The 13,908-nt window shown below is 43.7% G+C and overlaps 1 protein-coding gene across 1 annotated transcript in view; it reads left to right on the top strand.

Moving 5' to 3' along the window:
* LOC146190832 (relaxin receptor 2-like) overlaps window positions 1-13,908 on the top strand; it is a 139,897-nt gene that overhangs the window by 121,021 nt on the left and 4,968 nt on the right. The window contains exons 3-16 of the mRNA XM_084601206.1: window positions 914-1,015; window positions 2,000-2,114; window positions 3,458-3,529; window positions 3,614-3,682; window positions 4,298-4,369; window positions 4,522-4,593; window positions 4,691-4,759; window positions 4,879-4,950; window positions 6,670-6,741; window positions 7,405-7,476; window positions 7,571-7,642; window positions 7,705-7,776; window positions 9,759-10,188; window positions 11,166-11,384. Of these exons, the coding sequence (XP_084457332.1) occupies window positions 914-1,015; window positions 2,000-2,114; window positions 3,458-3,529; window positions 3,614-3,682; window positions 4,298-4,369; window positions 4,522-4,593; window positions 4,691-4,759; window positions 4,879-4,950; window positions 6,670-6,741; window positions 7,405-7,476; window positions 7,571-7,642; window positions 7,705-7,776; window positions 9,759-10,188; window positions 11,166-11,384 (1,580 nt within the window). The remainder of the gene's footprint in view (window positions 1-913; window positions 1,016-1,999; window positions 2,115-3,457; window positions 3,530-3,613; window positions 3,683-4,297; window positions 4,370-4,521; window positions 4,594-4,690; window positions 4,760-4,878; window positions 4,951-6,669; window positions 6,742-7,404; window positions 7,477-7,570; window positions 7,643-7,704; window positions 7,777-9,758; window positions 10,189-11,165; window positions 11,385-13,908) is intronic.

The raw sequence follows: 13,908 nt of genomic DNA, 5'->3' as shown, positions 1-13,908 counted from the left end.
TTGCTCGCTTAACAGGCTCCTGGTAAGAGCCCAGCCACTCTGCTGGCGGTCGCCCATTGCGGTCCGTCCAGGGCGGCCCCAGTCGTATATCATGAACGTCTTCGCCACCGTTTCCCCTTTTAATGTCCCTTGCGACCAACTCGCCAGCAAGCGCTTCTCTCGAATGATGACGCCTCAAGGTGCAACAAAGGTTTAAAGTTTCAAAAAGGAGGGCCTGACGTGTCGATCCTTCGATTGCTCTGGCTGCACAAAGATGGTCGTGGCCTCGGTGCAAATGACTTTCGCTCGTTTTAAAAAGTTTGGATAAGAACTGTGTTTTCATATTGCCTTATACATTGGCTTCAGTAGGTCTGTCGCCTAGCTTCGTACCATATGTTTCTTAAAGGGATGGGCTATATATCTTTCGTTGCTGCGGCTACAATGACGTAATTGGCCGATTTACTTTTATCAGGGCAGATAGAGGCCCCTTCAGGAGGCTATTTTTGAAGAAGATAGAAGACAGTAAGGACGCAACAAAGCAATACAGTACATAGACGCGCGGAGGACCTATTTTTGCTAGCGTGGAACACGTTGCGAATGGCTTGCAGCTGTGGCTGATTTCACGCTGGGCGTTCCGAACGGAAAGGTAAATCATCAATAAAGAAGGCCTTTCATCGAACACACACATAGCTCTCCGGCAGTTCCGACTGCTTGGGGTTCTCTAAATGTGCACTGACGTCGCAGTGTACATGGACGCCTTGCATTTCGTGTCTATTGAAAAGCGGCTGGCGCAGCCGAGACTAACCCGCGTCCTCGGGATCGGCAGTTGAGCGTCCGGAGGTGGGGTTAATCAAAGTGATTACGCTTAGGGCTGGCAGTTTCTTTTTTGAGGCTATCGAGTGTAATCATGCTCCTTTCCTTTGCTTCTTTGCAGCTGACTTGCACGGAGGCCTCTCAGCGGTGCTGGGTGTGTTCTTCAGCTGGAGTGTACATAACATCAGCAGATCGCAGGAACCCTCTCCCCGGTTCTCCTGCAGTAAGATATCACATTCGCTCACAATTATAGTTTGCCGCCTTTTATTATTTTTTTTTTCGGTGCTCTAAACACTCTGTGGGAAAGCGATGAAAAGTGCACCTAAGGACTAACAACGTCGTAAATTTTTGCTGAGCTAATGAACCACTAACTTTGATTTTTTTTTATGTGTTCATTAATTGTGATTAAAACGCTGGCAACAACTGTAGTTTCTGTAAGAAATTCGTGCACAAAAACCGTAGAAAAATGTGGTCAGGTTCTTACGCTCGCTTTGTTTCAAGACTGTGTAATGGGGTTATTTTTCTAGAAAGTAACATTTTTTTTGTCCCGCTCTAAGTTCTGCAGTTATTCTCAATTTAGCAATACAGTTCGCGGTCGCAAGCACACGTGCGTTTGCGATTAAGACTTTCAGCGGGCGAAACACGAATGCTGAAGTCCATATTATCCTGAAAATATTGAATCTCAGCTGCTTTTTTTTTCGTACTGAGTGAACGCACGCTGGGGCAGAACATCAACAGAACTTCATCAGGTGTGCCTCGCTTATTAAAAATGAGATTTAAACTTGCTGCATCCTCCTGAAAATTTTCAGTAATGATTGGTCCACTTATTTAGAGAACCATTTATTTCTTCCATTGTTTCATGCACCACCTCCTTTGGTGTGGTGCGTGATATAATGTAGACATGCAGTGGATACCTGGTTGATGGCTTATAGGGATAAATCCAAATGAAAACAATTTAATGCAGAGTACTAGAGTGAAAAAGTGAAACAACAGCTTCTACTGTGTATTCGTTTGCTCTAACAAAAATTCAAAAATAAAAAAATACAATACTGCGCTTTGGTGGCGTTGGAGACTGCAGTACATCTGAAGCGGCACATCAAGTGCTTGCTGAACCGCTTGTAGAATCTCCCGGGGCGAGATTTATTCTGTCCTTTCAGTGAGTTTGCCTGAGTGTATGTATTGACAGCTTCACTATGCTTCTCTGCAGATCGCACGGATGTCCCAAAGGCTTGTTACTGTGATCTTCACTCAAAGAGCAGAGTATTCTGCCAAAATTCGAACCTCACCCATGTCCCGAAGGCGATACCTGATGTGACGCGCCTGTAAGGAAATCTGCATGCTCATTTCTTCTTGTATTATTGGAAAGGCAAGCTGTACACTAATGCACCGACTGAGCTTCTGGGAGTCGCGCCGAACCTTTGCAGTTAGCCGCTGTTGCGCTAACATTAATACCCTCGTTGGTTCTGACGAACTTTGTTGACGTATAGTACGGACCAGGAAATGATCATCCGCAGAAAAACTAGTAAGGTTTCACGCTAATCAGAAAAGAACAATATCGATGCATGCTTAATTTTTACCTCATTAAGGTTGAAACTGAAGTTAGGAAAGCTTTTCGAACGCTTAGGTGTTTTTCTTGCCCGCGATTGCAGGCCGAATGAAGCACGCGCACTGGAACGGTGCGGAATAGTTCATTTATGTCGAGGTTATGTTGTATATCGAGGCGGGTAAGGTATATTTTTTCCCGAACATATACCTTTTACCATTCGGTTACTCTGTCAAAGTTAAGTTGTGACGTGTGCGGATATCGCAGCGTTACTACCCCCAGAGCTTATTAGGTATTGGAACAGATAAGCAAACGATCGTAACTTCAGAAACAGTACTGATGTCTAAATTTAAGGTATGCGTACTTACCATGACAAATGTGCACAGGACGAGGGGAAAGCATGATTTAGGTCATTTTCGCTCACAGTGTAATTTGAAGGATACTTAGTTTCAGACCACATGTTTTTTTTCTTTTTTTTTTTTTATTCTGACGAACCCACAGAAATGGCAGCAACGTATAGATGTTTTCATGTTTTCAGTGACGCACATTTTGCCAGACAGTCGAGGAGGTGGGTTGAATGGTCTTGAGTAACACGCGGTTTGTTTGTTGCCGTCAGTGTGTGCGGCCTGGCCTTGCAAGAATCTGTGCCATTTGTTTCACATGAGCGCGTCGATGCTCGGCAAATTGCCGAGGTCGGTTCGCCACCGGTAGAAGAGGCCAATGTTCCCGGAAAAGAAAACCTGGGACTAGATGCATAACACCCTGAATGCGCTGTGTCACGTGAATGAGCAGATCGCAAGCGATTCATAATCTCTGGATAGAGGGTAGAAAATTTTGTTTCCAGTTATACTTTAGCGTTAGCAACGAAATGGTGGAGCATACAAACTTAAAGAGAGGAGTAGATATTTAGATATTGTGAACTACATTATGTGCCAATTAAATTAACGTGCCCTGTTTAACCAACGTTTCTGCACTACATTTCGATCAATTGTGCAATTGATTACACTGGAATTTCTTCGCTTCATTTTTTACTTGGGTTAAGCCAGAGCTTTATTTTTGAGAAACCTCGAGAAGAATAAGAAAAAGATTATTGTAACTGCTGCTGTTTTTCCTCACTTACAGAACATTTACGAACAATACTATGGGAATTTTGCCACCAGATGCTTTCTACGGCTACACAAATTTAACAAGCCTGTGAGTACTACGAAAGATGAACAATTGAGCGTGTTAGCTCAATACGTGCTGATGAATGATACCGTCGTGTATATTTCTCTGCAGGATGATCGTGAACTCGATCACCGGTGTACAGGCTGGAGCTTTTCGAGGCCTTGATATGCTACGAATCATGTAATGTACAGTTCTATTTTTCTTTATTGTTCATTAAAATGTGGGCGATAAAGACTTCAAAGCGCATTGAGTAAAATATACAACAGTAAAAATGTGGCTCCCACCATTCAGCAAATGTCAGGACCAACTAACGCTGGTTGCACCTGTAAATATTCTTTTTTTGCGGCCCCTTCTTTGCGATCAGCAAGACTGATAGCTTAGGAATAACGTGAACAGCATCGTAAATTACCTTGGTTTTGAATGCTCTTCGGAGATTGTGATGGCTGTATTCGTTACGTGTGTTCTTATACAAGCACGTGGCCAGTATAAAAGTAAAAAAAAAACAAAACAAAAAGCTGTATATTAATCTTATTTGTTGCTTTTTTGCATACTGCGTCGTTTGTTTTTGTTGTACTTATGGCTGTAGCTTCAGCTGAAAACGCGTGAGCCTACCGATTGAGAAATCTCACAGAGGAGATTTATGCCTAACACCGAGACGTTCACCGTGACGCCGACTAGGCTTACACACTTAGTTTTGACTATGTCGCTTTCTTTCATTGACACCGAATGTAAATATCTGGTATCTTCTCGAAGCTTATTTTTACCTAATCTTCGAACGTATTTTTTTCTCCTTAGGACGATTGAAAACAACAACATCTCGCACATTGAAGCTAATTCGTTCAGCGGCCTCTTCAACCTACGCTGGCTGTAAGTGTCGTGCACCGGTCTGTATCTTCACCTCTCTCTGTCCTGTTCCTGCTGCGGTTTTTAAACTTCCAAGAGCAATTGCTTAATCTTAACAGATATGTTTGTTGATAACTGTCCGCTTCCTTTTATTTTTCTTCACACACGCAACTCAGGACACTCAAGTACAACCACTTGAGGTCGTTTGATTTTGACGTGCTTCAAGACGCACGCCTTCTGGAGATACTGTAAGTTCTGATTATATTCTTATTTTATTATTTCAAGTATAACTAAGCTTGTAACACCTCGTTTGTTTTTACATGCACTCCTCCCTTTTCTGTTTAGGAACTTGGAAGGAAATGGGCTAAAAAGTATAGCCAAGCCCTTTCCAGAGCTGACGTACCTGACGTGGCTGTACGTAAACATTAATTTGCATACCGAATGCCTTCATCTCTTGACGCTCTAATACAAGCGCTGCCGTACAGCGAGCTGTCTTCGTTATGGGCTGTTCTCCATCTCATTCTTCCTACCAGGGACCTTAAAAAGAACCACATTGAAGTAATACACGCCGACACGTTTGAATACCTTCGAAACCTGGAGGCTCTGTGAGTATAACATTGTCTAAAGCTCGACAAACACTTGCGAATTCATGTTGTCGAAACGAATACTACAGCCTCAATGTTATCAGTGCGGAAGGTATCACTACAAGGAACAGGGTAAACTAAACGCACGGAAACTCCTTTCTTTCGTAATAGAGCTGAATGCCACCGTTGGATAAACGTGCCTTGAACCAAAGGAAAAGGCAACTCAGGCTAGAGCTCATTTGGCACAACGCACAGCTTTCAGTTGCCGCCACAAAGACACGACCTAAGCTTTGAAAAATGAATGCGCTCAAAGCACCCCGCTCGTCAAAACATAGAAAGACCAAAAGAAGGAAGTGTTGCTATATTACTCATTTTACAAAATTAGTTTACTTGCTATAACTTTGCTGCTAACTCTGGAACGATTCAAATTTCCAGTCGTTTCATAGCTCTTTCTACATTTTTCGCACCAGCTTAAAAGACTAGCGAAGGTAACGGGAATTGAAAGGACAGCTAATCTCTCAATGTGCGGGGAGCCAGGAAATTCGTTTGGTAACTTGCCACCACGTTTTCTTTCGCGAGATGTTGATGCTTCTTGGAAGCAAGGTGTTAACTTCACCTAGAGATAAAGCCCTTTTCGAGACCTGCGAGGTCAATGCACTTTTTGAGAAAAGGGCGCACGGTTGCAGGAAAAGCGCAGAAAAAAAGAGAAACAGACTGGAAAGGATAGATCTTGCTAGGGTTTTTATTGTTTTTTTTTTTGTTTTTTTTTTTTTATCGTTTCCATCGGTGCCTATCGGCGCAGCAGCCGACTCTGCAAATATTTCCGGGAATAAACGCGTGCTCGCGCTTTGGACTTTTCAGGCATTGCTCTACCCCTCCCCTTCCCTTCTCGCCCCGCCCGCTGTTTTGTTATCCCGCCGTGCCATGGTTTCCTATCACCATATTGCACGCTACACTCTCACACTGCCCGATAAAGAAGTGTCAGTGGCTGGAAATATAAAATTTGTTTCTATATGGTGTCAAATACAGTGCGTTTATCTTTAGTTTTAATAATAATATTTCTGATAGCGCAGATGTGGTGTACACGTTTATTTACGGGGTCTTTGTGTAGCAAGCAAGAAGTTTATCACAGCATGTAAGCAATTTATTTCCAAACAGAAAAAGAAAAAAAGATTGTTTGGGATGCTTACTTCGGTTTTAATGTTTTTGTCTTTGTGGTTTAAAATACATGCTTAATACGGGATAAATCTAAAACCGTGATAAATATTAGGAAATCACTGCGATGTTTTCTGGTGCAAAATTTGTGATTATCGACCTAACTGTAAAGCATCGGTTATTTAAACATTTGCCTGAGCCTGGTTTATGTAGTAGAACTAAGCTTAAGGTGAGCTCACAGCATTACATACAATTGAGGGCTTAGAGTTTGTGTCTCGGCGCTCTTAAACTAGTTATGAGTGTGCCGGGATTCTCTGCTGATTGCGATGCGGAAAAGTTTAAAACACCGTAAGAATTTATCTCGCTGGGTTGCATCTTAAAATGAACAGGTAAATTTCGCTGTTTGATATAGTCATAAATATTCATAGTTTTTGGGTCATTTGAAAGAACTGAGTGGTGCTCCAAGCACATATATGTCAGAATATTTCATGAAGGATTTTTTATCAGTTCTTTTTAAATACGTATTTTGCAATGTGACGGAAACATCGTTGGCTATGAAATTTTCAATCTTATAATTACTTTCAGAATTCTGCGTGAAAACCACCTGATGGACGTGCATGAAGAAGCGTTCAGATTTAATGCGAAGATGGTGGAAATGTAAGTATCGAGTTCTCACCGCTTGGAGGAAATTATGAGAGGCAGTGGTGTAGCACACTCGTTTAAAACACAAGGCAGCCTGTGCTGGACATTCTGAACCACTTAGAAGACTGAACGCGCATCGATCTGTCGTGTGGCATACTTGCTTATTGGAGATATTAGCGCATCCGCATATGTGAAATGTCCATAGGTGTATTGATGGCTGCTCCGTCGGAACTGTACATGGTAGTATATGGTGCAGAAAGCTGCAGAAAAACTTTACAAAAGAAAACTGCGGTCCCTTCATCTTCTGTGAAGTTACTTTAAAGCAGACGCAAGTCAATTCGCACTTTGTGGATGAAATAGACGAAAAAGCAATTTGCAACCAACCTGTAATAAGCGGTAAAATACTTTTACTCGCTCTTTTTTTTTCTAAAATCAGGCCTTAAAACATCTATTCGCTCGTTTTAGATATAGTTTAGCTGAATAACTAATTTCAGTTTCAGTGTTGTCCTGAGTGGGTATCCTTAAAAAAACGTTCGGACAGTACAACTCCTGGTTTTGCGTTTTCTACCCATATAAACAATTAGCATTATGAAGACGGCCTCATGTCTCAAGAAAAATAAATGTAATAACTGCACTTCTGAAGCTCTCAATTACAGTTACAACTTTCTTCCAAAACAGAGACCTGGCAGTGAATTTTTTGACGTTTGTGCGCCCAGGCTTGTTCAGTGGCCTCCGCAGCCTGAGGAAGATGTAAGTATGTTCAGATGATGTTATGGCTCTCTTGGAGTTGTTTCATCTGTCATCCTCACAGAAGTTCTGAAAACGGGCTTAAAACTGTTTCTAGAGACCTGTCTGCGAACTCGATCAAGACACTGCCAGTCACATTGTTTCACAATCTTCGAAGCCTCAACTCACTGTGAGTAGGCCAAAACGCGATGGCTGTTTCCGCTTAGCGTGTTAAGTCTCCCATTTTTGCAGGAATCTATCCGGCGTTGAGATAAACAACATCGATATACGACATTTTCGTCACCTGCCAAAACTGGAGTTCATGTGAGTAGAATGTTTTCAATGCTCCTATCGTAGCAATGGCAGAGGCTCGGGGCGAACATCTTCAAACCAGTGAACGCCAGTTGTAAAGCCCAGTGTCATGAGCCTGTCGAGGAATTAGTGCAGTTAATCTTATTCACAGTAATTTATTTGTATGTCACATTCACCCTCAACATTCACCCTCAAGTGCAGATTCTCTGTACTGTCAACTTTCAGCCGGAAAAAGTGGTATTACTTGCATTAAAATGTGCTTCACAAAGCGTATGTGGAGTTTTGCAAACACTGCACATCGATTTATGCGAATGAAAAAAAAAAAATGGTTGTGGTTTAGCTCTGGTTAACCCTAGTTGAGTTGCGAAAGCAACGGCTGAAGCTTCTTTTGCCTGCTACATTATTCCCCTACGTGTCTGCGTGTCGTAGAGGTAACGAGAATGCAAACGGTTCTGGCAGGCTGATTCTGATAAGGAGCGACCCGAGTTGGCAGCTCCTGCCCGTGGCACAGGGGTAACATGGATTCAAACGTCATGGCAGGTTAATTTTTTTTTTATGAGGGACCGCGGACACAGACGCGGACACGGACACGGACGCGGCACACAGCGACGAGCGGTTAGACCTGGCGTAGTATTGCTTTCGCAATACAGAAATTCTTGCTGGCCTGAGGTTGGGAAATATGCGCTGATTGTTTTGGTAACACTGCAAATTTGGTGTTATGATGCAAATGTTCTAGCAGCTGCTACTATATTTTGATCTGTTCCGTGGTTGCCTTGGTACATCCTGTCGTCTCCCATCATATTCCGCCCGTTTATCGCCGCCTTTAAAATGCAGGGTGAATCAGAACCAACCAGGTCGCCAGCGAATTCTCTTTTTGTTTCGGTTAAAGTATGCTACAGATAGAATTAAATGGCGGGCAAAATATATTCCAGTGTATTGCCTCGTCATTCCAAACAACCGTTGGTGTTTATAGATTAAGGCAACGAAATGCTGACCGCGCATGCGCTGACCTCTCGTACGGTTGTCACAAAGTCGGTTAACATGCACTGAAACAACCTCCACAGCAGGTGAGCAACGATCCGCAGTGCCTTCTCGAAACCTTTGGGTGTAGGTCACGCTTTGCTCCGTTCTATGTTTTCTCCTATAGATGGCGCTGCGAGTGTTGCGAGCGATCAACGTTTAATGCTTACACCATTGGCGCGATCATTTGAGAAGGCTCTCATGAGGTGCTTTTAATTGGTTAAATACCCATTGTTAAATCTCTTTTACATTGTTAAAGCGTCCATCCCGACTCTGTAACTTACCTAGGAAGTCATTCTGACAGAAGGTGGCCAGAGGTTTACCAAGGCGAGTCCTTAGCCAATAACTAGAAGACGCCTTTTCTGGCATTCGTCCCCTGAGGTCATCAGAATGAATTTCTGAGATCATTCAAACGTATGCGTTTTGAAATCATTGCCCTCCTGATGTAAGTTCTACGCCTGGATATGGCTTAAAATCACAAAAGTGCGCACTAATGTTTCCTTACAAGGCATGTATGCTTAACTCAGAGCATAACGGCAGCTCATGCCTTCAAATAACCTCGCGAGTACGTGAAATCCCGATACCCATTCTGTTTTTCGCACATTTGACTTGTATTGGAGCTATAGTTGGTTTCCGATAATCTGCCCAGTAAAAGACTGCCATCTGACATTACATGTTAAGAGCACTCTATCCAGGAAAACACTAGATTCTTACACTTACGTTTGCTCCGTCAGATACGTCGGAAATAATGACTTTTGCACGTTGTAGTCAGCAGGTCTTTCTGTGAGTACTTTAGCACTGTAGAAGATGCTGTGACGTAGGCTGGAGTTAATTTTCGTGTCTGAATTGCTGGTGCGCTGCGTTTCCGAACCAAGAAGCTACCACTCCAGATATGCCTGTCTGTGGGCTCATAACGATAGCTGTTCAATAATTTTAGCTGAGTGTAGAAGCGTGACGATCGTTGTGTTATGCAGCTACTTCAAGAAGTTCCAGTACTGCAGCTATGCGCCCTACGTGCGCATCTGCGCGCCCAAGACGGACGGCCTCTCGTCCACGGAGCACCTGCTGGTGTGGCCCGTGCTGCGGCTGTCCGTCTGGGTGGTGGCGCTCACCACGTGCGCCGGCAACAGCGTGGTGCTCGCGTGGCGCATGCTGTCCAAGAAGGAGGACCGCGTCCTGTCGCTCTTCATCCGCAACCTGTCGGTGGCCGACTTCCTGATGGGCGTCTACCTGGTGACCGTGGGTTCCCTGGACGTAGCGTTCCGCGACGAGTACAACAAGCACGCCCACCAGTGGATGTCCTCCTGGCACTGCACCCTGTGTGGCCTGCTGGCCATGGTCTCCTGCGAAGTGTCCGTGCTCATCCTCTCCCTCATCACGGTCGAGCGCTACCGGTGCATCAAGGTGCTCCTCTGTTCCAATGCCACACTTTGCGTCTAACAGAGATGACATATAGGAACAACTCAGCCTGTTCGAAACACCGGCCCAATATTGTGTTATATTGGCAGCGCAGTTCTCCTACGTAGGGCCAATCGCTTCCAACGCAGTTCCAAAATTGAGCCCATGGTTGTGCTGCCTGGGAATAAGGCTTAGCATAATTATTTTGCATTCACGACCACTTGCCTCTTTCCAGTGTAAAACAGTTTACAATGCGTAGAACAGTTATCTTCCTTATTCGTTTCCTTTTCTGTCCTGTAATGGTAGGCAGCTGCTAAAACTTCAACGCAGACATGCGGCGACCAACTTGTGCTGCTGGTACAAGCTTTAGATGCAAGCTTTGTCAATTGCAAATCAGTAAAAGAAAAAATAGAGAAAATATTATTGCCGCAGAGTCAACCCTGTAGCACTAGAATAGAAATTTGGTTGCACCTACATAGTCTTGTTCGATTATATGAAGCTGTCTCCATTAACGCTGTAGGTGGTTTGAGCGTCAAGTAATTAGAAATTCGTGCTTCATGAATGTCCCAAAGCTTTAAGCAGAATGAATTAGAAAGGGAGTAATTGGTGCTCTAGCGCACTCGCTTTTAGACGCAAAAGCTGCTGCAATAACTAACTACATTCGATAACTAAATATGCGAAGTTCTTGTTTGGCCGCGGTGACATATATATTCGCGAGTCAGGGAGCAGTAATCGGATTGAACAAACGATATTAAGAAACCTGTAAAAGTAGCATCAAATTTCCCAAGATTAGCTAAATCTGGGTATTGCTAAGACCAAGAACGTCGCAGGAATAGAAATCTGCCCAGAGCTCACGGAGCATATTCTGTATTTCAACGGGAGTGCGCTAGAAGATAGAAGACATTTCACTCCTTTTTACTCCCTTACAAGATAATTTGTGTTTACAGTTCAATACTGGTTAATTCTACAACGTGGCTGTACAGACGAACGTGCGCGCCGTGACGGTAACGGCGGCGCGCTGCTGCCTGGCGGCCGTGTGGCTGGCGGGCCTACTGCTGGCCGCCTTCCCTGTCTTCAAGTGGCCGCAGGAGCGCGCCTTCTACTCCAGCAACGGCCTCTGCTTTCCCCTGCACATCGACGACCCCTTCATGCTCGGATGGGAGTACTCCGCATTCGTCTTCCTCGGCGTCAACTTCTTCGCCGTGAGTACATGCACGGGTGGTCTGACGGCACCATACTGCGAACACGGACTCAAAACGCGCAGCTTGACTTCAAGAAGAGGGATTCGATGAATCACTTGCTGGAAGCGTGGAGCAGAGGCCAAAAAGTTCATGTAGTAGTGTTGCTGAATCGTTGCTCTTTCTAGGATGTTAACTCTCACCTTGCATACTAGCCATCTCTCACGGAATGGCCAGCGCAATGCGTACCCAGAGCCTGAGAAAACAAGGTTATCATACTTTTATGACCGATGCGTCAATGACGATGTGATATTTGCTTCTTGTGGTTTCTCGAGAATTGTTCCGCCTGACATGTATAAAGATCTATACCATCATCGGACTCCTCTCGAGGCATGCACCATATTAGGGCATCGCAGTCTAAAGAAGGGAAGTTATGAAGACAAGGCAGTTGGGTATAATACAATTAATCGTGGTCAGTGTAGAACACAACCGTTAACGATTTTTCGGGAGATTACATGCAGTTGTGATGCCACATGTATTCTGCGCACTGCGGATGGATGAATGTCACCAGCAGTATGCTTTCACGGGTTTGCAATCTGGGAGAGAGTTAAATGATAAGTCTTTCCGGACATCCATTCTCTTCCTGTTTTAATTCAGTGTAATGGACTCCGTAAAAGTAGAAGCATCGATTCATTGTTGTATTTGATGATCCTGTTGAAGGTTTTTTGACCAAAATAAGTTTCCCCCATTCCTTGTCAACGTACTTCAAACTTTTGCTAGTTTTGTTGAAGGGCAGGTCCGTCGAGCCGGAAGAACGGCGTTGGCTTCGTATTCATTATCGAAGAAATAGACACTTTGTACAGCAAAGAGGCGACTGTAGATTGGTCGCCACCATACCCCATAGTAATCGCTAATCGATTAGGCATTGTGTTGTGTTGTTCCTGTGCCCTTGTCGGTGGCAAAAGAACTCTTGGGTTTATAAGCACAAAGCTACAATATTTATCATTTCCTGCAGAGGACAGTTTAATAGCATGCACTGTCCGGATTGAACTATTTGGTGCAGAATAAGCGTTATCATTGCGAAAAGCGACCGTTTCTTATACAGCGGAGGGCACAGGTCATAGGAAAGAGCTGTGTATTGTCTCTGTAACCGTGAAATAGGGGCGAGGCACACTGGTCGAAGAACGTGCTCTAGGCTTCTCAAGACAACGTAAAACGATTATGTGCTCCTCTATCAAAAAGATAAAATGTAGACGAGATGGAAACCGCAGGAAGACGGAAGGTACTGATAGCAAATATGTGCCTTTCCGGGCTGTCTGTTTCCTGGCTGAATGTTCATGCTCCTGTAACTGCGATTTGCTCATTAACAACACGAAACGAACACAAATAAAAGCAACAAAAACAAAACAACAACGCGGATACAACAACAAAAAACAAAAACAAGGAAGCCACAGGAGAATGCTTTTTTTTATTAAACTTCTGGTATTTAACAATTCGAAATTAGTAGGGTAATTATTTGCACCTTAACAGCAATTTATCACATAGTAGAAGGAAAAATAATGCACATGCCACAAACGAGCTCCACAAACGAGCATAGCTGAGGTGCTCTATCAACTCAGCTATGCCGGCGGGTGTCCAATCTTCTCCTTTGAGGTATTTAATATCCGTGTAACCTAACCTCTGGAGTGTTCACTAGGGCTACTCCTGTCCACAGCGGCAGACATAGAACGTCCTGCATTACCTCGAGTGCCACGTGAAACGCGATTTCAAGGTGACGGGCCAGCGACGCGGTGCAAGCGATGAAATCATAGCTGCTAGATCGAGGCCCTCGGTAATATGTTGAGTAGGCAAGGGCAAGAGGTAGAGGGCTTCGTTATTTAATTGATCTAAATTCTCGCGCCAGCATTATATGATGTAGGGGAGGAGGGGGGGGATGTAAAATAAAGGTAAACAGAACACAATGCACAGAACACGCATTATACATACATGCACACGACGATCAAAAACTAGTCCAGAGGCTCATACGCTTGTTCATTTAGGAAACACTTACGTATTGATTTTTAGATAACATTAAAACGTATGCGACTGAAGCATTTTCAAAGACAAAATATATATGATTTATCCTGAATATACGGGATTCTCCGATAAAACCATATCTTGTAACTTTTTTTTTTTTTTTTTTTTTTTTTAACGAAGAAACCCCAATTGACTGCAGCTGAAAATTTTAGCAGCTAGAGTAATGAAGGTGTCTGAAGCATAGGCAGTGCAGTTTGGCATCTTGCAGGTTTCTGCGTAGTTTTCTAAGAGAAACAAACTTGAGAAGCGCCGCAAGCTTGCCATTCTAGCATCTGCATAAATAAAGTGGAGATAGCATTACTGAAGCCTGAAAAAAAAAAAAAGAACAGAAACACTAATGTGACGAAGGCAAGCCGGGCAGAAAAACATCCCTTCACGCAAATAGCAGGACACCTCGTTCAGTTATTTGTAAGAAATAGCTACATAACGCGTAAAAAATGTCACCATGTGTCGAAAGTTATATATAATGACA

Source organism: Amblyomma maculatum, chromosome 4 (genome assembly GCF_055883805.1).
Source record: "Amblyomma maculatum isolate TAMU_Amacu chromosome 4, ASM5588380v1, whole genome shotgun sequence".
Lineage (NCBI taxonomy): Eukaryota > Metazoa > Arthropoda > Arachnida > Ixodida > Ixodidae > Amblyomma > Amblyomma maculatum.
This window is presented reverse-complemented; position numbering and strand designations above follow the sequence as displayed.